A 23,590-nucleotide genomic window follows, 5' to 3' on the forward strand; every position below is an offset into this window, starting at 1 on the left:
AAGACATTTAATCAGTTTGAAGAATTTTGCATTTGGGACATACTTGGTAAATAATTTCATGCACAAAGGATGTCTGTGGTCCTCAGGCCATCCGAGATGCTGTATAAAAGCTAACTCAACTGAAGGTCCTTCCTACCACTTCTTACCTTTTTCCTATTTTGTGAACAAGGTTAGTTCAAATCTACTTTTCTTTTTCTCTTTGCTGAATTCTTGCCTTTATAACAATCTGATTGCTGGGGTTTTTTTATTCTCCACAGTATTCTGCTAGTTCCTGGGTTGACTGGGGAGAAGACTCTCTTTAAAAAGTTGGTTTTGCTGTTAGAATTGCACATATTTCTGGAGTCCTGACGTGGCTGTATAGATCCTTGAAATGGTGATATAGATTTATTCAAATGTGAGCTTTCAGACATGCTAAGTTATTTAGCAAACCCTAATAATAACAATAATAATAATAGATTAACAAACTGAATGGGTAGAATGCCTGTGCAAGGGGGTTGAAACTAGATGATCTTTAAAGATCCCTTACAGCTCAAACCGTTCTATGGTTACAGATGTCTATGTGCTCAGTCACTTTGCAAGTAGCAATGTGCATTTAACACCTTTAAGGGCCTTATCCATCATCTGTAATGCCTGAAATTTCAACTGGGTTCATCTGAAAACAACAGTGCTTGTAACGCATGTGGATAGATTTATCTTCAGAAATGTCATCCAGAAAAACCTTTTTCTTTGTTGTTTATTCTGTGGGAGGCTTCTTCAGAGTTCCCATTTTTGTTATGATGAATCTATTACTGGGCACAGTGGGAAACAAGAGCCTTTTACTAAAAGAATGAGCTGGAGAGCAAGGAAAATACGAAGGTTTAAAGCAGAGGTTTGAGGGTTTTAAAAATCAATTATGTTGAACCATAAGCTTTTGAGCTCTAAATACTGCTTTCTAAATGAAGACAAAATGAAGCTGCCTACTGGGATTAGAAAGAATAGTCGTACTGAGTTCAGCAAGGATATTGGCTCTATTCACATATCCTCAACACCTTCTGCTACAGCAATCAATATGGACTCAACGCGATAGACATCACCAAAGGGTCTGCTTGGTGTCTTACGGTTGCCAAGTTTTGAAATTATGATATAGGGTGTAATGACATCTCCTGCAAGTTTAGAGAAATGGTTTCAGGGACTGTGAGGACAAGGGGAAAAAACAGCAAAACCAGAGGGGACCTGAGCACCCAACCGACTGAGATGGGCACAGGAAATTGTGAACTTCGCATTTATTGGTGCATTGAAACCAGACGCAGGGAGAATACAGGGAACAGCAGGTTTTCTCATAGATGACACATCTGTGGACCAGTTGTCTGGGAAAGATTTTGAAGGACCTCAGCTTCAAGTATGCTTAACTATAATGAAATTTGTACCCTCTTTGTAGGCAAATTTGGAACCTGGAAAATAATTCTTCATGTAATTTTCCAGGTGTCTATTGAACTCTATTCGTAAGGCTAGGTATTACTCATAATTACTACTTCTACAATGCTTTGAATACCTGGGGCTGAGTCTCAGTAGTGTCTTTCCAGACATACAGACAATCAATATACTAAAATTAAAGTAATGATACAGGTATGTGCCCTTTTGTTGTGCTGCAAGCTATTCCATTGGATCACCAGCAACTCAGAGAGGATTATTTCAGCCTCCGTCTTCTTGTAGCTTATTTAAGAACTCTGTTTCCTTCTCAACTCCTAAAAGGATCCCTGGAAAGTTTTTGTTTTCCTGATGCCTGACCTAAGTAAATGTAAGTGTAATACATCTCCTGCATTGCATTCACTTCTGGACCTGTATTTCAGACTTAGCTCCACCCAAAAACCATGTCCTGCTACGAGCGGTGTCCTCCCACCTCCTGCAGCCCAACCCCGCTGGCAAACAGCTGCAACGAGCCCTGTGTCAGGCAGTGCCAGGACTCGACCGTGGTGATCCAGCCCTCCCCCGTGGTGGTGACCCTGCCCGGACCCATCCTCAGCTCCTTCCCCCAGAACACCGCTGTGGGGTCCTCAGCATCTGCAGCTGTTGGGAGTGTGCTCAGTGCCGAGGGAGTGCCCATCTTCTCTGGAAGCTCCTCGGGATTTGGGAGCTTTGGCTACCCAGGCCTGGGCAGCGGGTACAGCCGGCCCTTCCGTCGCTACAACACCTACCGCAGTGGCTTCCATGGGCCGTGCTAGAGCGTGAGTGGCACATAGGAAGAAATGACCAGGAACGCTGAAGCACGACCTGACGCAGGACTGAGCTCATGGCCATGGTTTTCACAAGCAATGTTAGACATCCACAACTCACCTGAAGTTAACGGAGCTGTGGGAGTTAGTAATTTCCTCAAAAGAAGCCCCTACTCTTGTTATACTACTTCATATTTCTAACCAAGTATGTAGTTCTGCTGTGCATCACTGTATTTGATACTACCTGGTGTAAAACTTGGAATTTAGACAGTTGAGAGGACTTGATTGTCAAGGTGCAATGCTGCACTGAAAGAAGTGCTCTGTCTGTGGAATACATCACCACGAGACATGCCATTCTTCCCATACTAAAACCTGTTGCTTGGCAGTATTTTAATCCTCACTTTGGTATCAATAAATTTATGCTTTTATCATAACTCCAGTCTTCTGTTATTTTTTTTCTTCCTCTCATACCTTCTTTTGAAACTTTTCCTGGTGACATCAGTGCGTAGATGATCATTAGCAGGCAGAGACATGATATGAATACTATTGGGGCCACTAAAAAGAAAAGAACACGTGTTTAGAGTTCAAGGTCAAGAAAACGTTTAATTTTGCAGCTGAAATGCATACTGAATCCACACTGACTCATCATAATACTTGGCTTTCTGCATCTCTTCCAAGAAATTATTCCCAAGGCTGGAAGCTTTTTATGATCTAACAGAATAGCAGGGTATCTAATCTAGCATATAATGATAGTTGTTTTAAGGAATCCTGTTGTGATTCATGCTCTCAATAACTCTGAACCGGAGCTGCAGGCTACAAAGATAGATTTACATCCTTTACCATCAAATTACTGCTTGAACACTTGTATTTGTGAAGTAAAACATGAACAGCAGCAGAAGACTCAAAGGAGGAGTACACAAAGCTTTTTGTGACAGAGAGCAAAGTGTTTTGATCTATTTACTCACTATTTACTGCACATGTACTGTGTATTTTAAGGGTCCTTATAAAAGCCTGTCCTGGCTGCAGCCCTACAGAATTCCAACAAAAATCTCATATCAAGGAATGAAGCATGCCAACATAAAATAAATATAGGACACTTGTAGGAATTAAAACCTTTGGAAATCCTCGCAAGTAGATTGTTTTTGCTAAAATTAAGGGCTTGAGATTTAAATCAGGTTTGCAACAACCACTGAAGCTACTAAACCAATAGAATTTAGGGAAAAATTTAAGAGTTTCTCATGTTGGGAAGGTTTGAGACGTTCAGATAATTCCAGTTATACAAATTCTGTCGCAGCTGGTTAAATTGTCCCCAATAGTTAAATTGTTCCCAGTATTTAAATTGCTTATGGTTTATGTACTAGTCTAGTTTCATCCTGGCGTCAGATGACAAGCCTTCCTCAAAGCTGCTTTCATCTCAAAGACCTGGGGATCATTTGAATACCTTGTACTATTACACTCAAGCCTCTGAAGTCAACATGAAGACGATACAAACTTCAGTTCATGTAAGTAATTAATTTGTCAGCTCTTTGGCAATTTGCTAGTTCACCAGCCTGTCATGGGAGCACTTTGTTGTTACGCAAAGGGTTTTAATTGAGTGTGTGGAATGTGAAACTCCATTACTGATCCATAAGTGAGAGCTGTTATGTCTTGATTCACCAGCTTGAAAAATCTCCAAAATCAAGATCCAAAGGCTCTCAAACTTTCATGTGAACTTAAGGTGTTAATTAGACTAAACTGGCAGAATATCAATGAAAACATATCCAGGTTGTTAATGGGTCTATTTTGAAAATATTATATGCCCTCCAAGAAAAAGTGTTTATGTCCCTGGAGGGAAGAATGAGGGTTAGCATTCCTGGGCTATCTCATTTCACAGATGAAAAGGAAATGAATTCTCCAGGTGAGTGACTGCTTTCAGCTATTGTAAGGAAATAATTTTTTAAAATCTAAAGTGACAGGTAGTGTGTTGGATAGTAGAGATTTTGAAGAAAGGGAATAAAAAGACTCCCTCTTCCTTTTATAGCAAAGGAGAGGAGAATTTTCTTGTGGAGAATCATTAAAATATGTAGTTGTAGGATTTTACAGGACATGAAGATTTGGCTTTTTTTTTTAATCAATTACAAATTTTTTAGAGAAAATAATTAAAATTTCTGCAGGTGTTTACCTTGAATTAGTTTGTGAAGTCCTTTGAATGATCTTGACTCACACCCTTTGAAATTAGGTTATTAGCCAGGTGATGCAAGTGGTGTGATCTTGTCACGTACCCTGAACATTAGGTAGCATGAAACTTTGCATATTTGAGCCATTAGTGAAAAGCTGTTCTGAACTTTGAAGTCCTTTGTTCTTCTGAAGACCAAGACCAACCTAGGTACAAAGACACTCTTCATTTAGAGTTAATTCATATCTCTTGCTGAGGGACAATGGTGCTAAGAGGAGAGATCTGATACCTGGTTTTTGCATGTTTTCTGTCTATGCAAGTATTTCCAGCAGGTTGGAGTACAGCCAGGGCAGGACACTGAAGGCTTCACAGGTGAAAACAATCATGCAATGATAAAAGTAATAGAGAACTGCTGGGTGTAACAAACTATTGATGTAGTGTGGCTCAGGCAGAGCATTGCCTCTAAGAATCAATACTTGAAAGCAATCTTTAACATGCACATTCATATTGAATTTGATGTAAAAATTGCTGTACATCCTGGTGACTTCCTGGGATTTCAGGTAGGAATAATTGTGATTCCTCAGATGACAGACTGAACAGAAATAATATGAAGAATTAGAGGCAGTTAATAAATGTCACAAAGCAAAAAGATCAAGTAATCGAGCTCTTTTATTAAAACTGTGATCGTGTGACTTCGGCACAAAAAAATTAAGTTAAAATTTATGATTGGGTAAAAACGTGCAGGCTTGTATGTGTTTGTATTATCTGTATTTGTACAAACTGGAAAAACTGTGGGTTATCCCAGGCAGTTTTAGAACATGTTTAATTGTCTCTGGTCAGCAATTCTCACCGGTCTCAGTTTTCTTTAACTTTTGCAATACTCATGGAACTTTGGTGCTCTTCTCATCTGTATGTTTGTGTGGGATTGAAATAGTGCAGAAGTGCAAAATCTTGGAATACCTATTGTGCATCTTGTCTTGTGGTAAAGCAATTCCTTGAAATGTAAATCTCTGGGATTTGAGCCCAGGCCCCCACCTCAGAGCTAAATGATTATTCACCTGAAGAGGTGAAGTCTTGAATAAGGACTATGCATAACACACTCCCCTTAAGCAGTGTCCTGATGACTAAAATGAGACATAAAATGTACATTGGCCTTAGGAGGCAACATAATTACTGCTGTAATTCAAACGAGTCACCACAGTCTTCCAAGCAATTAAGCAGTTGCACATTGGTGAAGATGAAAGCTTTCTCTATACTGGAATGTGAATGTAATAAGGGGAGGGGAAAAAATTTTGAAGAAAAAAAAAAGGTTTGATCAGTTTGGAGGATTTTGCATGCAAATGTACGGATCATTAAATAATTTCATGCATAATATGTGTCTCTGGTCTGCAGGCAGTCTGGAACATGGTATAAAAGCCTATACAACACAAGACTCTTCCATCTACTTCTCTTGCCTTATTCGTCCAGGTGAACAGGTAAGTCTGAATCTACCCAGTGTCTTTTTAAATGCTAAACTGTTACTTTGAAGACTGTTTTGTTGTTGTTGTTGTTGTGGGAGTTTTTTGGGGTTTTTTGTTATTCTTAGTTCTTTATAAACAGTGCTAGCTTTTTTCCTTTTGGGAAGGAAAATTAGACCAGCTTACTTCTCTCAAAAAGAAAGGCTTTATTTACTTGTGAAGCAGGGCGTAATGAGACAGGACTTAGAGGATACTGGCAGTATTGTCTCTTAAAACAAGTAGCTTCATGCTCCACTTTAGAGACCAGCCCGAAGAGAGTAGCTTGCCAATGAACCTGGTTGGAAATACAGTCTCATCTTTAGAAACTGGGACTAGGGGAGAAAAAAAATGTGCTGAGTTACAGGATCTATGCCTAAGTCTGGGTCTCCACAGGCAGAAAAGCAGGAAACCCAGCAGTCTCAAATAGATTGAATTCAAATCAAGGCAGAAAGTTCTCATGGGGAATATAATCCTTCTTCATACTCCAAGTTTGCCTGTTCTGGTCATACGAGATTTGGGGGCAAAGGATGCTTCTCAAACACTTTTTTATAGGCCTGCGAGTGCTGCTGGCTGGGTTATTAGTGACTGAAGTTCCAGCATTAAGGCACTAAACACAGCTTTGTGTCAGTATGCAGCTCAGGGCCACTTTCTGTGCCCAGTGAGGGCTCCAGCTGCTGTTCTCCATCTCCTGATACAGTCACAATTGCACCTTCTCCAGAGAGATGGTGCAAAGGGAAACTACTGAAGGATGGGAAATGCCTTTGGTGGTAAGGGTTAGGGTAAACCTCACCATGATTGGCACCACAGCTCAGCGGCCAGACGCAGAACAGAGACATCCTCCAGCCTTAGAAAAATAAGAGAAACCTCTCTGCTGTTTTCACTGTCTACTATGGATGTTGATCTAATAAGTGATTACCTCTCTGACCAGCTTCTCTAGGTATTTCCCATATGTTATCCTCTTACCTGACTTTCATAAAGTTAATACAGCCTTTATACAGCCATTACACAGTCTGTATAGTCATTTACTTTGTTCCCTGTATTTCAGCCTTCCCTGTGTCCCACTGACATGTCTTCCTACGACCTGTGTCCTCCCACCCCCTGTGGCCCAACCCCACTTGCCGACAGCTGCAACGAGCCCTGTGTCAGGCAGTGCCAGGACTCAACATACGTGATCCAGCCCCCTCCTGTGGTGGTGACTCTGCCTGGACCCATCCTCAGCTCTTTCCCACAGAACACCGCTGTGGGATCCACCACCTCCGCTGCCGTTGGCAGCAACCTCAACTCTGAGGGAGTGCCCATCTCCTCTGGAAGCTCCTCGGGATTTGGGAGCTTTGGCTACCCAGGCCTGGGCAGTGGGTACAGCCGGCCCTACCGTCGCTACAACACCTACCGCAGTGGCTTCAGCGAGCTGTGCTAAAGCGTGAGGAGCACACAGGAAGAAATGACCAGAAGTGCTGAAGCATGATCTGATGCAGGACTGAGCTCATGGCCGTGGTTTTCAGATGCGGTGTCAGACACCCAACACTCGCCTGAAGTTAATGGAGCTGTGGGAGCTTGGCATCTCCTAAAATCAGGCCTCTGCTTATTCTTTGAATACTTCATATTTCTGATGAAACATATTTTTTTTCTATTGCTGTAGGTGGGACTTTATTGTCTCAGTTCACAGCAGCACTGAGAAAAGAAAGCCAGGATGAAAAGACATATTATCTGTTGTCTTACTGAATCCTAGAAATATATGCTTTGTACTTTTTTATTCCACTTTTGCTCTCATTAAAATTATGCTGCATCACAATTGCAGTTTCCTGTTTTTTGTTTGAAAAACCTTTAGTAGCTCCTTTTTTTGTAAATTTTCTTACTGTTCCCCTGCTTTATGAATTGAAATCTACTTTTATGTTGACTAGAAAAAAGGATATGGCTGATGACCTCTATGCCAAGGAATAATTTTACAGCCAGAAAACCTTGTATATACAAGGTAGATACAAGTAGATACAAAAAGCTTCTTTTTTTGTTGGAAATAAACTAGATACATGGTTGGGAAAATGATACTATATACAGTGTAGGTTCTTTGACTACAAGTACTATAGTTTTGCCACATTTCCTTCCCCATCTCTGGCTTTCTCCATGGGAATGAGACCATGCACTTAAACTGCTTGTTGTCAAATTCCTCTTGTTCATCAGAAAGCATTTCTGATGGGCATGGTCTGAGCAAAGTGGGACCCCAAAGAGAAAAGGCCATAGGGAGTCTGGGGGGAATGCTCTAAGAGGAGACCTGCTCCCCCAGCAAAGCAAATTGAATATTTTTTGCAATTAATGCCAACTTATCTGAGGTTACTGAAATGTAGATTTGTAACTCATTGTAAACTGAGCTCCTGGTGCTGAAACAGTTGGGTTTGGCAGAGACACTTGTGTACACTCAATGGCTGCAGGTGTCTGTGGAGTTAAATGACAGGCTGAATTTTCACCCCTAGCAAAAGTCTGTAATTTCAAAGTTTATTTTGAGTATGAAAACTTCTTTGCTTATTGGGATGGAAAGGCTTTAAGTGAATATGTGTTAGTCCTGGGTTTGCAACTCCAAGTAAGTAGGTTGTGATCTTTTTCTTCCTAAGTGACAAATGGAAATAAATGTAAAATCAGGGACCTGGCATGTAATGCAGCAAAATGCATGTGAGTAACCCTCATGTAACCCTTGGCAGAAAGAAAAGATGCCTTGTGAAAAGGCTTTATTCCAGTGATTATAGGCAATCCCTTTCTCTGAGCTGATGGATTACAAGTACACATTCTTCAACCTTGGTGGCACCAAGACCGCATTTGCAAGGAAGGTGGATCTGACGCACAAGTGCATGGGTAGAGAAATCCTAATTGCGCTCTTTTGATCTGAAATATAATTAAAGTCTATATTTAAAAAATTAAATTTATTTGAAAGCTAACTAAAGCCCACCCATTGTGTGTGTGGTGTTCTAAGGAGGTTCTGGTGAGTAAATAATTTCTTCCCTCCTGTGTAAATTAATATTTGTTGTAATTACTTTTACTGTTCCCCACTGAATTCAAGCATAACGACCACACTATACCTGACTCTTTGCAGAAATACTCCACAGATCTCTATGCAGTAGTTAATTTATTTTTTTGACAAAAGGGGAAGTTGTAAGATAAGTTGCTTAAGCTTATTAGACCACAATGTAAAACCAAACCTCAAACTTTAGTCTTTTTACAGTTCTTCATAACAGAATTTGAATAACATTAACAATGAACATAGCTATGTTAAGATATGAACTTTGACGACTACGTAGCTGCCTGTATTTTGGCACCTTTGCCTTCAGGGGAGCTCTCTGAGCAGCAGAAGCTCAAGTTGTGAAGCCCAAGTCACAGGCTCTGCCTACACAAAATAGCATCTCACATTATACATACCACGTGTATTATGGAGCCACCTGGGTCAAACAAGAAATTACAGCAAATTGTGAGTGGTGGCTTGCAATAGAAACAGCAATGCCATGCGGAGGCATCCAGTCTAACTGAACTAAAAAAAACTTAAATGATGGATACATCTTCTGTTTTAAGGAATAAGTTGGATGTCTCTAATACCATGAGGGCATCAACAGAGCTGACTCTCCATGGCCTGGAAGCAGGTGCCCTAGATTATTATTGTGTGCACTTCAAAAGGCTGTGTAGGATACCCAGGCTGTGCTAATACTGTCAATAAGCATCTGTAATAGTATAATTAGCTAAGAATGAGGTCTGAGATAAAAGCAAGAACCATCAGACCTGGTGTAAATGGTGAGAGAATAGGAGGGCTCTGAGTTGCAAGAACTTTTACAGGTTTTTTCAATTGCTCAATGCCTCTGAGACATCCATTTCCTTATAATGAGCCAATTAATTACATTTCAGGATTTATTGCAGATGGCACGCTTCTTGTCAGTGAAACTTCCATTTTCAGTTTGTCTGTTACTTCATGCACAGGTTTTGGTGTCACTTTTGTGACTGGAGCTATTATGTAGGGATTACTGTGAGTAAGCTGCTTCTTTCATTTTGATTAAGATTTTTTTTTTTTCCCCAGATATTTAGTCACTCACAGGTGTCTCAGGAGGATGTTCTGACATTATGCAAAAAGTTTTAATTAGAATCTGAATATATAGGTCTGTCCTTGATTATATATTTAAAAAAAAAAAAAAAGCTGTGATCTTCTGACTCACTCACTTTAGTTCACCTCAGAGATCAGGCAGCTAAGTCATTCTGACTGTATAATAGGCGGCTGGAGTTAGAACAATAATTGTTGTAATTATTTTCAAGGAGGCCGTAGACATCTCTGAAAATATTGCTAGATCCTTTTTCTAAACTCATAGGCTGATTTTAAAAGTATTTTGTGTTTTCGAAGCAAAGCTTAGATAAAAAAGGAGTAAAAAAATTGATGTAAATAATTTATGGGTATTGTAATGCAAATTAATTAATCAAATAGCTAGATACCAGCTGTTATAGTGGAAATTATTTTTTAAAAAGCCTGCTAATCCTGTAGAATATGGAGAAGCACTGAGGAATGGACAGGGTTGGTGAAGCTAAAAAAGGCTAGGGCAATTTATTTGAGAATCTCCTTAAAATATGAGATGGCTTAAACCAAACCTAGAGTTATTTTTTAATTAAAAATTGAATAGCTGTAATTCCTGCAGCCAGGAACAATGACATGAATATTAGAACCCAATGACTGACCTGCACTCCCAAATCTTAATAATATATTATTACAGAAGTGATATAAAAATTCAAATATGGGTCACATATCTTAAACTTGCACATAACATGATACTTTGCATGCCTAGGACTTTAATAAAAGCTTCTGATAAACTTTGAAGTTCTCAGGCCTATGACCAAGCCAAACAAGTTTCTGTTCCCAGGGGATCTTCACAAAGACACTCCTCATTTAGAGGTGATTTACATGTCTCAGTAGTTAAAGTGCTAGGACAGCAAAAACCTCAGTAATAATCTTTGTGTCTAGGATTTCTTATGTATTTTACCCCTTTATTATTTTTCTTGTAAGACCCCCCTAAAGGAAAGGCTCAATTTCTGTCACTTTACAGCACTCTTTGGATTGCACAATGAAAAATTGACTCCAAGTGAAGAAATTATTGACAATTTATATACTTTTAACACTTTTCCAACTGGTTTACCATTGGTTTATAACACAGCTGTACCAGACACTGCAGGGACAGCTGGAGAAAGTAATGCTGCAACAGGAAAAGAAGAATTATTTTACAGGACTACTACTGCCTCCACAGCTGAGTTTTGCAAACCCTTAACTTCTGCGGAACTCCTCCTGGATAACAAATTTCACCAAGCAATGCAACATATTTATTTGTGGGGAAGTGAACCTAAAAACAGTTGCTGATGTTTTGAGGTCTGAGATAAGAGTAGAAGTGGATTTGTGGACTCTTTATATAAAGAGCTCCTAAGAGATCAGGCCAAGATTTAGAGACAGACAAGAAAGATTCTATATTAGTAAGATTTGTGCTTCAGACTCTTCCACAGAAGTGCTATAATCTGATACTATCTCATTAGACTGGACTTCTAATACTCTTTTTGTCTCTTATGTCAAAGAAGGAGTATCTTTAAGTGTTTTTCTGGTTGCATCTCAGCTTTTGTATACAGCCATAACACTTTTCAGCTCCTCTTGACTCTCACAGGGTTCTTCAGTGTCCTCCCCTTTCAACAGTATCTGTGCTTATCTCATTAGGGGGCTGGAGTTGGGTGAAAATTGTGCGTGTATTCCTGCCAACTTTCTGAAAAGCATCAGTCTGCCTTCTCTTTTTCCCTAAAAGCAGCTTGAATCCCCAAATTACAAGTACTCATTAGCTGACTTCCAAAGGTTAAATTCTTTATGATTTCCAAAGGTACCTTCCAGAGGAGGGTACAAGGGACTGCATTATGTAAATTATGCTTAATCTCCTTTAATGACACCAGGCAGATCCAAAAGGATTATGAAAGAAGAATAAATTCTTATGAATTAATCATTCTAGTGTTCCCAGAAATTAACTTGGCCCAGAATATTTTAAGATGAAAGAAACTTGTGGTCAGATATACATGCCACAAGATAAGGAAGTGAAGCAGTAATAAACACAAATACTGAGGGGAAAAAAAACATGTAATCAGTCATGGCTCATAAATAACTTCATGCACAAAGAATGTCCCATGTTGGCACTGAGTATAAAAACCTGAGCAACTCAACGCATTCTCTTACCTTCTTTCCCTTGGTGAGCAAGGTAAGTCTGAACACATTTATTCTCTCCTGATACGTTGAACTGTTGGCTTGATGATTTTGTAACTTTTCCTCCACTAAAGCTGTAGTACATTCAGCTTTTTTCTCTGAGGGCAGAAGAGGTTTTCATATGAAAGAGGAAGTTTTCTGTTGGTGGTCAGTTATACAATCATCAAATGGGGCAATTAGCCACAAGTTAGCCAGCTAGGTCTATTTATTCTAGTTTGGGATTCAAACAAGTTCTCAGGTCCTGCAGCTGAAGATAAAATATCTCTAGAGAATTCTTGGGTCTGTTCAGATTAGTGTGTTGGTCTGTCAAGATTCAACTAAGGCCAGAAGATCAGAAGAACACAGGGATACTGGTCTAGCGCTCCACATAGAAAGCAATCATCAGTCCATGCCTGCCTTTGAAACTCAGTCTGTGGTTCTTCCACAGGAAAGGAGTGATCTTTAACCAGTTGCTTCTCCATCCTCTTAACAACTGTGGACCGATTTGCACTGTAGCTTCAGAGATCCACTGATGATTTTAATAGCAATACACAAAAATAACAGTGCTCCTGAATTCAGCTGCTTGTCCTTCCATTTGTTAGTGAATAACTTTTAAGTGCCTAAATTTCTATTTTCCACTTTCTAAAACTGGGAGAAGGGACCTCCAAGATGGAACATGTGTGAGAGGAAGCGATACGAATTAAATGGGAAAGAATCATAGAATCATAGAATGGTTTGGGTGGGAAGGGACCTTAAAGATCATCTAGTTCCAACCCCCCTGCCATGGGCAGGGATACCTTCCACTAGACCAGGTTGCTCAAAGCCACATCCAGCCTGGCCTTGAAGACATCCAGGAATGGGGCATCCACAACATCTCTGGGCAACCTGTTCCAGTGCCTCACCACCCTCTCCGTGAAGAATTTCTTCCTGATATCTAATCTAAACCTCCCTGTTTTCAATTTGTACCCGTAGGTACAAAGGTAGGATGATTGTTAACATTAGGTAGGATGTTTGTCATCATTGGCTGTTTGCTATAGCAAAGATGCAAGCCTTGGATCAGGAATAACAAGCTGAGTCTTACCTGCTCCTGCAGAGCACCACTGTCTGAAGGCTACAGAGACAACCTCCATTCCTCTAGGACACACAGAGTCCTAATAGTTTTCTCGTGTGCAGCCACAACTGCAAGGGGAAGTGTTGAAAGTGCCTCTTCCCAGGGTAGTGTTATAGCTATGTGGTTAGGGCACTCTGCAATGTGAGCATGTACCCTGGTTCCTGCGTGAGCTGACTAACCACAGAGGCTTCATGGTAAGTTCCCAGCTGAGATACACCATTGCTACCTTCCCAAGCAGTCTCTTTAAAGAAGATGCAAGTTCCGCCTTGTTTTCAAAGTGTTTCCCCTGGATCTCATGAAAAATGATATCTTGCTCCTCATGGAATCTCTTGTTAGTTTATTATACGCTCCCCTTATCAGAGAATTTCAGCTGTACAAATGGAGTTTTACTCAGATTCTTGGAGTGTATTTCTTTCTTATTCTGTGTTTCAGATTTACCTCCACCCCACAGCCATGTCCTGCTATGACCTCTGTCCACCCACTCCCTGTGGCCCAACCCCCCTGGCCAACAGCTGCAACGAGCCCTGTGTCAGGCAGTGCCAGGACTCGACCGTGGTGATCCAGCCCTCCCCTGTGGTGGTGACCCTGCCCGGACCCATCCTCAGCTCTTTCCCACAGAACACAACTGTGGGATCTTCAGCATCTGCGGCTGTTGGGAGTGCACTCAGTGCTGGAGGGGTTCCCATCAACTCTGGCAGCTCCTTGGGATTTGGAAGCTTTGGCTACCCAGGCCTGGGCAGTGGGTACAGCCGGCCCTACCGTCGCTACAACACCTACCGCAGTGGCTTCTATGGGCCGTGCTAGAGCGTGAGGAGCACATAGGAAGAAATGACCAGGAATGCTGAAGCACAACCCGACACAGGACTGAGCTCATGGCCGTGGTTTTCAGATGCGGTGTCAGACACCCAACACTCGCCTGAAGTTAATGGAGCTGTGGGAGCTTGGCATCTCCTAAAATCAGGCCTTTGCTTGTCTTACTTTTGTTATGCTTTACTTTATATTTCTGAAAAAACGTCTTGTTCTCTTATGCTTTTTTGTATTTAACAATGACTAGATAAAATATGTAATTATTAGAAATTGTTTTGCATGACTGAATTTGTACAGTCCACTTAAACAACGAAGAAGGAAAATTTCATTTTGCTGAGTGTGTCATTGTGAGAGGGATGAGTGGGTGCTGTCCTTAGTGGACCATGGAAATGTATTCCTTATGCTTTACATTGCTTCCTTGCATTCCTCAGCCTCATTAAATTTGTGCTGCATCATACTCTGAGTCTGCCTGTATTTCTTTCTTCTCCCATCCCCTTTTCCAGGCTAACTGTGGTGAAACAGACCCCTTTGCAAGTCTTCAGTTCCAGAAAACACTGTGCTAATAACTTCATGCCAATTGCCAAAGGAGAATGAGTCAGGTTTCTGTTGTGGAAAAGTATTTTCTTTTGTAAATCTGGTAAATCAAGCCAGAGGCAATTTATCAAAGGATAAAAAGAGATGATGTTCATCTGCCATGTGTGTGCCTCCTGTTGTTCATTAACCAGGAAATCTTAAAGTAAGTGAGATGCTTCTGTTCACACTTTTAAGACCCTTTACCTATTATGCCATGAGATTGAAAAAGGCCTTTAAACTGTTTTAATATTGTTTGCTTATGAGAAAATGTTTGAGATTGATGTCTTTGAAGAGGAAAGAGAATGGGACAATAAGCTTATTTGAGAAGGGGGAATAGTTCCCCTTCAAAGAGAAGGGGCTTAACCTAATTTCAGGGAAAAGCTTAAGGGCATCCTTGGCTGCAGGGACCATGAAGTGGTGGCATTTGAGATCCTTACAGAGGTGAGGAGGGTGTGCAGTAAGCTCGCTACCCTGGACTTCAGAAGAGCAGACTTTAGCCTCTTCAGGAAACTGATTGGGAAGGTTCCTTGGGAAGAAGCCCTGGAGGGAAGAGGGGCCCAGGAAAGCTGGAAAGAATTCAAGGCCCTTCCCCTCCAAGCTCAGGAGCAATGCATCCCAACGAAGAGGAAGTTGAATAAAAGTGCCTGGAGGCCTGTGTAGATGAACAAGAAGCTCTTGGACAAAGTGAGACAAAAAAGAAGAAGCCTACAGTGGGTGGAAGCAGGGACAGGGAGCCTGGGAGGATTGCAGGCAAGTTGTCCGAGAGGTCAGAGATCAGGTTAGGAAAAATAAGCCCTGACAGAATTGAACCTGTCCAGGGACATCAAGACAACAAGAAAGGCTTCTATAGGTACACAGAGGATAAAAAGAAGATGAGGGAAAATGTAGGTCCCCTGTGCAAGGAGATGAGAGATCTGGTTTCCCAAGATATTGAGAAGGCCGAGGTACTCAATGATTTTTTTGCCTCGGTCTTCACTTTCAAGGGCACAAGTCATACCCCCAGAGTCACAGAAGGCAAGGGCAGGGACTGCGAGAATGGAGAGCCACCCATGGTCAGTGAGGATCAGGTTAGGGAAAAGCTGAGGAACCTGAAGGTGCACAAGTCCATGGGACCTGATGAAATAAATCCTCGGGTCCTGAAAGAACTGGAGGATGGGATTGCAAAACCTCTATCCATCATATTCAAAAAGTCATGGCAGTCTGGTGAAGTTCCCGCTGACTGGAAAAGGGGAAACACAACCCCCATCTTTAAAAAGATAAAAAAAGAGGACCTGGGAACTACAGGCCAGTCAGTCTCACCTCTGTGCCTGGTAAGATCATGAAGCAGATCCTCCTGGAAATAATGCTAAAGCACATGGAGAATGAGGAGGTGACTGGTGACAGCCAACATGGCTTCACCAAGGGCAGATCATGCCTGACCAATATGGTGGCCTTCTACAACAGGGTCATGACCTTGGTGGATAGAGGATGGGCAACCGATGTCATTTACCTGGACTTGTGCAAAGCCTTTGATACTCTCCTGCATGAAATCCGTGACATGGATTTGATGGATGGACCGCTTGATGATAAGGAACTGGCTGAATGGTTGCACTCAGAGAGTTGTGGTCAACGGCTCAATATCTGAATTGAGACCAGTAACGAGCGGCGTTCCTCAGGGGTCGATGCTGGGACCAGTATTGTTTAACATCTTCATCAGTGACACGGATGGTGGCATCGAGGAGGAGACCTTATTGCACGTTCCAGTACCTGAAGGGGCTACAAGGAAGCTGGGGGGGACTTTTTACAAGGGCCTGTAGTGACAGGACAAGGGGTGACAGGTTTAAATTGAAAGTGGGGAGGTTTCGATTAGATATCAGGAAGAAGTTCTTCCCAGAGAGGGTGGTGAAGCACTGGGACAGGTTGCCCAGAGAAGCTGTGGATGCCCCATCCCTGGAAGTGTCCAAGGCCAGGCTGGATGAGGCCTGGAACTAGATGGTCTTTAAGCTCCCTTCCAACACAAACCATTCTATCTTTCTAGGGGAATACTATTTTTCCTTATCCTTCTGAAGGGGTAATAGACAAAAGGATCTGTGTAGAAAAGAGGACAGAGATGCAGCAGGAAAATCTACAGGGGAATAAGGAACACTACAAACTATAGGGATAAATCTTTTTCCGAAGCACTACCTCCACTCATCTGTTCTTAGCTTCCTGCGCAGATAAGATGTTACCTGAGCAACCTGGAAAAAGATAGCGGCTTTCTTTACCCCTTCTGTGATACTTAGGAAGACCCCTTTAAGAGAAGGGTGAGATGATTAGCACAGCTGAGCTAGCTCAAGGCAGAGGAGGTGAGAGAGGGTCAGCGAGCTGTTGCAGCCCAGAGCTTTCCGAGGCAGCTGAGATCAGGCTACGGTAAGTCTTGGACGGGAGGAAGAGGAGGCTTTGTGGTGTTTCTGCAAGGGAATTGGCCTTTAAAATTTGCTGGCCTGGGAAGCATGTCTGGGAAAAAGAAATTAAAAGATTTTAAGTTCTAACCCTTTCTCAGTGTGTCTGTATAAAATTACTCCTGTGCAGATGTGAATTTTATGAGGCATTGTTTTGTTCTAGATTGATCATCTGTGTTTTGATAAAGGTAGTGTTTGGAGACTGAGAGCTTTGGTCCCTAAAGTAAGAAGATTTGAAAAGTTCTACCTGAAGGCTCTGGATGATTCAGTGCCCTGTCAGCCCATATGGCTTGCAGCCCAATATCTGTGAATTTCTTGCTTGGAGACTTTGTGTCTGTCTAAACTGATGCTAAACTGATGCTAAACTGTAATTAAAACAAACAAAATATGTTCACAAAGTTATATTGACTACAGTCATTAGTGGAGCTAAATTAAAGGAGGTACATCAGTTCCATGAAAGAATTAATAACTTTAAGGACTAGGATTTATTAATACACCACAGAAGAGAATGGAAAGTTAGCAGTTTGATAGTATAATACAGCAGAAGTTTGGTCTGGATTAAGTGGATTAATATATTTTTTGCCATCTCAGCTGAAGCTATTATTACTTGATCAAAGGGGATGCTTTCAGAAAAATCATGATTTGTTTGAAATTGTTGCAAAATAGCTTTCCTTAAGGAGGTCAACCCGCAAATATAACACAGCAGAGAAGGTACAATTCCACAGTATCAATGCATGTAGAAAGTTATGGCTGAGTCACTACAGTGAAGGTATCTCTACCAAACTTAAGTGGACTGATAAAGATATTTCCCATGAAAAAGAACATTTTCCTACTCTTGCAATTCTCTTTTGCAATTCTCTGTTAAACTTTCTTCTAATGAACTGCACCAAACCTTTCTGCAGAGGTAACCACTGTGGATGTAATTTCTTTCCAAAGTCGGGATCTTTCTTTCAGGCATTGTAGCAGAAAGATCTGGTATGCAGATCATTTCTTCAAAACAAAAAGCAAAACCAATCCTCATGCCTAATTTTCCCCCTTCATTTCTACTCCAAACTGACTTCTTAACGATTAAAAATTATTGTAGCAACGAAGTATAGCACAGTCCCAAAGTAAAAGATTTCTCTGTTTGGTTTTGTATTTAATTGGAAAGTGTTTTATTCACTGCTGCAGAATATGAGCTGGATTATCATGTTACAGAGGAAACTTTCTAGGCAAGACAAGCACTGATGCTGACTCTCAAGCTGCTATGGTGTTCACTTTGGAAATGTCATACTGTGTTAGAGTGGGGTCTATATAATCAGGCAACATGTGTGCAATAACACATGTCCCATAGAATTGGTCCCATAGAATAAAGAATAACATTACCTAGTTTTGCAGGACAATAAGTATTTGCTACTGCTGTCAGTGAAAATGTATTTCAATACCATATTTTGTAAAGCTGAAACCAGAATTGTAGCGTCTGCTCTGCATGCAGGGAAAAGGGAAGAGGCAGGAAGGCTCTGAAGAGCAGGAGCTTTTATAGATTTCTCAGGCTGCCTGGGGGATCTGAGGCTTTGTTGCACATTTACTGACTAGTTCCTGCATTAATGTATTTTTTTGCATATGGCTGAGTTCCCAGTACTGAAATTGTTTTGTTTACTGTTTATGTTTATTGCCTGGACTTAACCTGGCATTGGATGAAAACCACAGTCCATGATGTCTCTTTCATCTTTTTGATTTGCATCCATTAAATATGCCCGGCTCCATCATACTGACTCTATCTTCCCAAATTGTGGATGAGTCAAAACTCAATTTGGTTAGGAATTTTGTCTGCTCTTTAGCATTTTGGTCACACTGGCCTCTGGGAGTACCACCTGCTGTTACAGCAAGAGCTTTTAATTTAAGTCCTGAGTGTGCAATTTCATCCCTGATAAGTGATTGCGATTTAGGCTCACTATTCTTTGTAATATTCCAGTGAGCAACATCCCAAAGCTGTCAGATCCTGGGATTGAGATTGAGGAGATTGAGCCAGCCAAATTGGCTTGACATTTGATCACCTTCAAGTAGAGGACTTGTTATTCTTTTTCTCATCACTATAGCTTTTGATGAGTTTGTTTTCAAAACCACATGCTTCTCTTATGGTCAATACATAGGTATTTCTATAAAGGAATATGGTTTTTTAACACTTTCGTACCACTGTAGAGTGTCTCTGTGTGTGCACTGGTAAGAGTATTGGGGAAAGACTGGTAAAACTCAAGAGGTAGGGGACCTTCCGTCAGTAGTGTCACTGATGGGAATCATCACATACCTAAGGACATCCACCGACTGATGATTGGAACAGGATAATTAAAATGTGATTTAGTGCAAATACGAATTTGTATTTTAAGTAAAAAGTGGAAGGACTCCAGTTGATGACACCATATAATGTGAGGAAGTTTGAGAAATTCATTAGTAATCCTGGTCACAAATTTCAAACACTGATCATGTTCAAAGAGTGTCCCATAACTTCACATTTTCTGATGATGCATTATTTGCATGTCTGAGCCATTGATGAAAATGTGTTGTGAACTTTGAAGATTTTTGTTCTTCAAAAGTGTACAGTCAGCATTTATTTCCCAAGAGATCTTCATGAAGATACAGTTCAGAGATAATTTGCATGTCTCTAGCTAAGTGATTTAAACATTAGGAGAGGAGAGATTGGAAGACTGATCCCTGCCCTGAAGTCTGCTTATGCGTCGTGTGCAATTACTTTTTAGTCTAGAAATTGTCTTTGAAAAGAAATTGAATTGTCGCACCTTGCAATGTTCTTTAAGAACATGCAAAATGAAGACACATTATTTGCTTTCAAAAGAGGAAAAAACAACAAGAATATTATAAACTTCTGTAAGTAGCTACCATTAATTTGGAGTATAATTTTGTATAATAGTACAAGATGCACTAGGGGAAAAGAATAATTTAATGGCAAATGTAAAACTGTTTGGTGTCTTTAATGACTTCAGAGGTAAGCTTGTTGCGAGACTTTGAGTTTCAGAGTCTCTGACTAACCTAAAATTCACATGCATCCTCAGTCTGACCTGAATTGTTTTCCTGGAGTTTGATGTAGGAAGAAAGCTAAAACTGCAGACTACTTAGATTAAGGACTTCGACACTCATTTCCCAAATTGAAGAGCTGTGTCTCAGATTCCTTCATGGAAGTGTAGCAGTTCAATATTAAATGGATAGATCAGACTGCTGATGCTCTTTCATCCTGCCTTCTGAGTCAAGAAAGTATAACATGATGTTCCCCCAAATAATCTATTTCCCAGTTAGTACCTTTGAGACTGGTAAAGTGCAGTCAGCTCTGCCAAGTGCTTTCTGTAACAATTTTTTTTTCCTGAATTTGTGCAGCTGTCTGACTGTTTCAGAAAAATTTGGCAAACCTACAGTCCACTTCTGAGTCAGAATTAGTAACTTCTGTTTTTTCAGAGTGAAATGTGTCAAAAATTTATGCTTTCCCTGAAAAGGGAAGGGGGATTTCACAGGGAAGCTCACATACATCTTTCTTAATGTATGTATTCATCTGTGTCACATGACATACATTGCATACGTTGTCCTTAGGATGCAAAAGAATTTCGTTAGTAACCCAGATGAATCAGTTGATCTGACCAGGAATTAACTGGGCTCAAGATTTTAAGATAAAAGAAACCTCTATAGTGGAATGCATATATTGTGCTCAGGAAATTAAATCAAGGCAATAAATACAAACAGTGAGGAAAAAAGTAAATCATCAGATGGGAATATTTTGCATACAAGAAGTCTTTAGCAATTGGCTGGTAAACAGCTACATGCATAAAGTATGTCTCAGGTCCTCAGGCACTCTAGGATACAGTATAAAAGCCAGCAGAGTGAGGGCTGCTGCCATCCACCACTTCTACTTTACTCTCCTTGGTGGAAAAGGGTAAGTCTGAACCTGATTAATATCTTCCAATGTCCTGAATTGTTGCCTTCTTTGTATTTTATTTTTACATTTTCTTGTCTATCGTAGTCTAAGGTTTATGCTCTTTTTTAGTGTGTGGGAGACCTGCAAGTAGCTCTTTCGCTAAAAGAGGGTAGCTCTTTCCTGAACACTGGCGATTGCTGGACACAGGACTTCAAACCCACTTTTCATTTGTGTCACTGGATCATTCCATTCCAAGATGTTCAAATCTCTGACTGTGAATTGTTCAGCAACTAGAAGTGGATATGGAGAATCTGAACAGAGATTTTGTCTTTCTATGAGCTTTTTCTGCAGATAGATAAGTAAGCAGGCTCAAATTTTCAAAAATATGCCCAACAACATTGAGAGTATATTCCTTCTTGCACCAGGATACCATGAAAATAATCCTTCTCTTTTCCTAAGCACTGTGGGACCGGAAGTATTTGAATCATCTCCTTCTAAAATGCTCTGAATACTTTGGCACTAGATTTCCATTGCAGCATCTCAGTAACTTGTAACTGAAATACCAGTAGTAAAGCTTGTGCCTGTTCTATTTATCAAATGATTTTGGACACCATGAACTTCCACTCCCCATTCTACTTCAGAAACAGGCAGAAAGTTGATTTCTCTGTAAGACTGATGTAAGAGGAAATAAGCACCAAAAAAGAGGGAATGATTAAGTAAGAATTAGGCAGAATATTTGCTCTTTTGCTGTTTAAGAGACAAGCCTATCTGGAAGACAGATCCCTTTCACGGGTGAGAGTCATCTTGTCAGGTTACACTCCTCACTTCTGTCTGCTGAGGAATTTTTGTTATTGTCTCTGTTCTGAGGTGAAGTTTCTTCTAGCCGTATCATACAGCAGGTCATAAGTCTCTCACTTCCCACCTATTGCAGGGATGCGTGCATCCTGGAACGGTGTGGTGGGAAATGGGCCATCAAAGACTGCTCAGGAGCAGGTAGAGCTACTCCTTGAGCTGTCATTTGTAGAGCAGAGAAGTTTGGAGTTCATTGAAGCCTCCTTTCAATCTAAGACTAACATATTATTCCATTTTCCACATAGTCTCTAGTTAGTTTCTTGAACTCTCCATCATCTTAGCAATTTAACATTATTATAATTTCTTTCTTGTATTTACTTCCCTGTGTTTCAGACTTGTTTCCATCTCCAGACATGTCTTGCTACGACTTGTGTCCTCCCACCACCTGTGGCCCAACCCCGCTGGCAAACAGCTGCAACGAGCCCTGTGTCAGGCAGTGCCAGGACTCAACATACGTGATCCAGCCTTCTCCAGTGGTGGTGACCTTGCCCGGACCCATCCTCAGCTCCTTCCCACAAAATACCACAGTGGGATCCTCAGCGTCTGCAGCTGTAGGGGATGCTCTCAGTGCTGGGGGAGTCCCCATCTCCTCTGGCAGCTCCTTGGGACTCGGGAGCCTTGGATACTCAGGTTTAGGTGGCCTTTATGGGAGATCCTACCGTCGTTACAACCGGTGTGGGCCATGATAAGGCGTTGGGGAAAAACCACAAAGGAAGAACCAGAAGTTTAAAAGCGTGATCCGGATGCAGGACTGAGTTCATGACCACGACCATATGCTTGCTGACCACCTTTAGCTTTTCCCTCAGCTAATGGGACTGCACGAGCTTGGCATTTCCAATTTAATGCCTTCCTCTACTATCAATGAGGTGAAAAATGTCACTTTTATTGTTGCATGTAGCAGTTGGGTGTAAAGCATTGCCTTGAAATGGGTGATTATTTTTATCCATATTCAACCCTACTGCTTTCTTATGCTGTACATTTTTTTTTTTTTAAGTTCTACTTCTCACTCATTAAATTTATGGCGCAGCATAGAATGAGTCTGCAGTGTTCTTCCTCTCTCTTCCTCTTTGGAGCCTTCTCTGGGAGAAATTTGCCTGTACATAAATTGTCAGTACCAGGTAGATCTTAATTTAAATCATACCATACCAATTAGTAAACAGGTAATCACAGATAAACGTAAGCAATAAGTAATACCTCTTTTTTTAAAGCATATGTTTTCCCTTAGTCACACTTCTTTAAGAACAAGATGAAATAATCCTTCCTGGCTAACAATAAATGGGGGGTAAAAAGGTGGGAAAGCTCTTCTTGTGTTACGGGCAATATATCATCTTATCTCTTGGTATTCCAGTTCCTTGGAGCTCAAAAGCTCCAATCAACCTGTGGTATTTTCATACTCACTTTTTAGATTATGAAGATTTTGCCATTAACAAAGAATGGTAGTAAATATCAGGAAGAACATTTTCAAATCAACAAATTAAAGAAAAAATAATTATGATTCTTCCTTTGTTGCCTTACTAGTTTAGGAATGCTGCAGTTATGTGGTAATTGGTTGCTAAATTATGTGATTATCTGGGGGCCTTTGGGGTGTTACCAGAAATCCTCAGAGCAGTTAACAATTACCCGGCTTGCTCTGAATCTTGAGGAAGGTAATGACTGCTAAATTGCTGAACAAACACTCATTAACACAATGCTGTTGATGCCTTAAGGATCCCAATTAAACTTTCATTCAACATTTTAAAGGGAGATTGAGCAGGGCAGATTGTTTGATAAGTAAACTCAGCACACCAGGGAGGTTTGCTCCCAGGGGAGGATAAAGGACAAATGAAAACCAGAGAGGCTCTTGTGCAACACCACAGAGTT

The 23,590-nt window shown here is 40.8% G+C and overlaps 3 protein-coding genes across 3 annotated transcripts; all 3 read left to right on the top strand.

The window, feature by feature from the left end:
- The first annotated feature begins 1,850 nt into the window (after window positions 1–1,850).
- Window positions 1,851–2,201, top strand: LOC104505175 (feather keratin 4-like). Its single transcript, XM_010157023.1, has one exon. The coding sequence runs from the start codon at window positions 1,851–1,853 to the stop codon at window positions 2,199–2,201; it is 351 nt and encodes a 116-aa protein (XP_010155325.1).
- A 1,827-nt stretch (window positions 2,202–4,028) lies between these two features.
- LOC104505653 (feather beta keratin-like) lies at window positions 4,029–7,260 on the top strand. Its single transcript, XM_010157025.1, has 3 exons — window positions 4,029–4,089; window positions 5,740–5,822; window positions 6,889–7,260. Exons 1-3 carry the CDS (start codon window positions 4,029–4,031, stop codon window positions 7,258–7,260), a joined length of 516 nt encoding a protein of 171 aa, XP_010155327.1.
- Window positions 7,261–13,633: 6,373 nt separating this feature from the next.
- On the top strand, window positions 13,634–13,984 carry LOC104505176 (feather keratin 1). The gene has a single exon (XM_010157024.1). It carries the CDS (start codon window positions 13,634–13,636, stop codon window positions 13,982–13,984), a length of 351 nt encoding a protein of 116 aa, XP_010155326.1.
- The last annotated feature ends 9,606 nt before the right edge of the window (window positions 13,985–23,590 follow it).

The sequence above is a fragment of the Eurypyga helias genome, unplaced genomic scaffold (assembly GCF_000690775.1).
Source record: "Eurypyga helias isolate BGI_N326 unplaced genomic scaffold, ASM69077v1 scaffold10188, whole genome shotgun sequence".
NCBI classification, from domain to species: Eukaryota; Metazoa; Chordata; class Aves; order Eurypygiformes; family Eurypygidae; genus Eurypyga; species Eurypyga helias.

What these genes read in the sequence shown, in the direction of transcription:
- LOC104505175 (XM_010157023.1), top strand. Translation starts at nt 1,851, where the DNA reads ATGTCCTGCTACGAGCGGTGTCCTCCCACCTCCTGCAGCCCAACCCCG.
- LOC104505653 (XM_010157025.1), top strand. Translation starts at nt 4,029, where the DNA reads ATGAGGGTTAGCATTCCTGGGCTATCTCATTTCACAGATGAAAAGGAA. An exon ending in AAAGGAAATGAATTCTCCAG is followed by an intron (nt 4,090 to 5,739) that starts GTGAGTGACTGC and finishes TCTGGTCTGCAG; the next exon opens with GCAGTCTGGAACATGGTATA. An exon ending in TTATTCGTCCAGGTGAACAG is followed by an intron (nt 5,823 to 6,888) that starts GTAAGTCTGAAT and finishes CCTGTATTTCAG; the next exon opens with CCTTCCCTGTGTCCCACTGA.
- LOC104505176 (XM_010157024.1), top strand. Translation starts at nt 13,634, where the DNA reads ATGTCCTGCTATGACCTCTGTCCACCCACTCCCTGTGGCCCAACCCCC.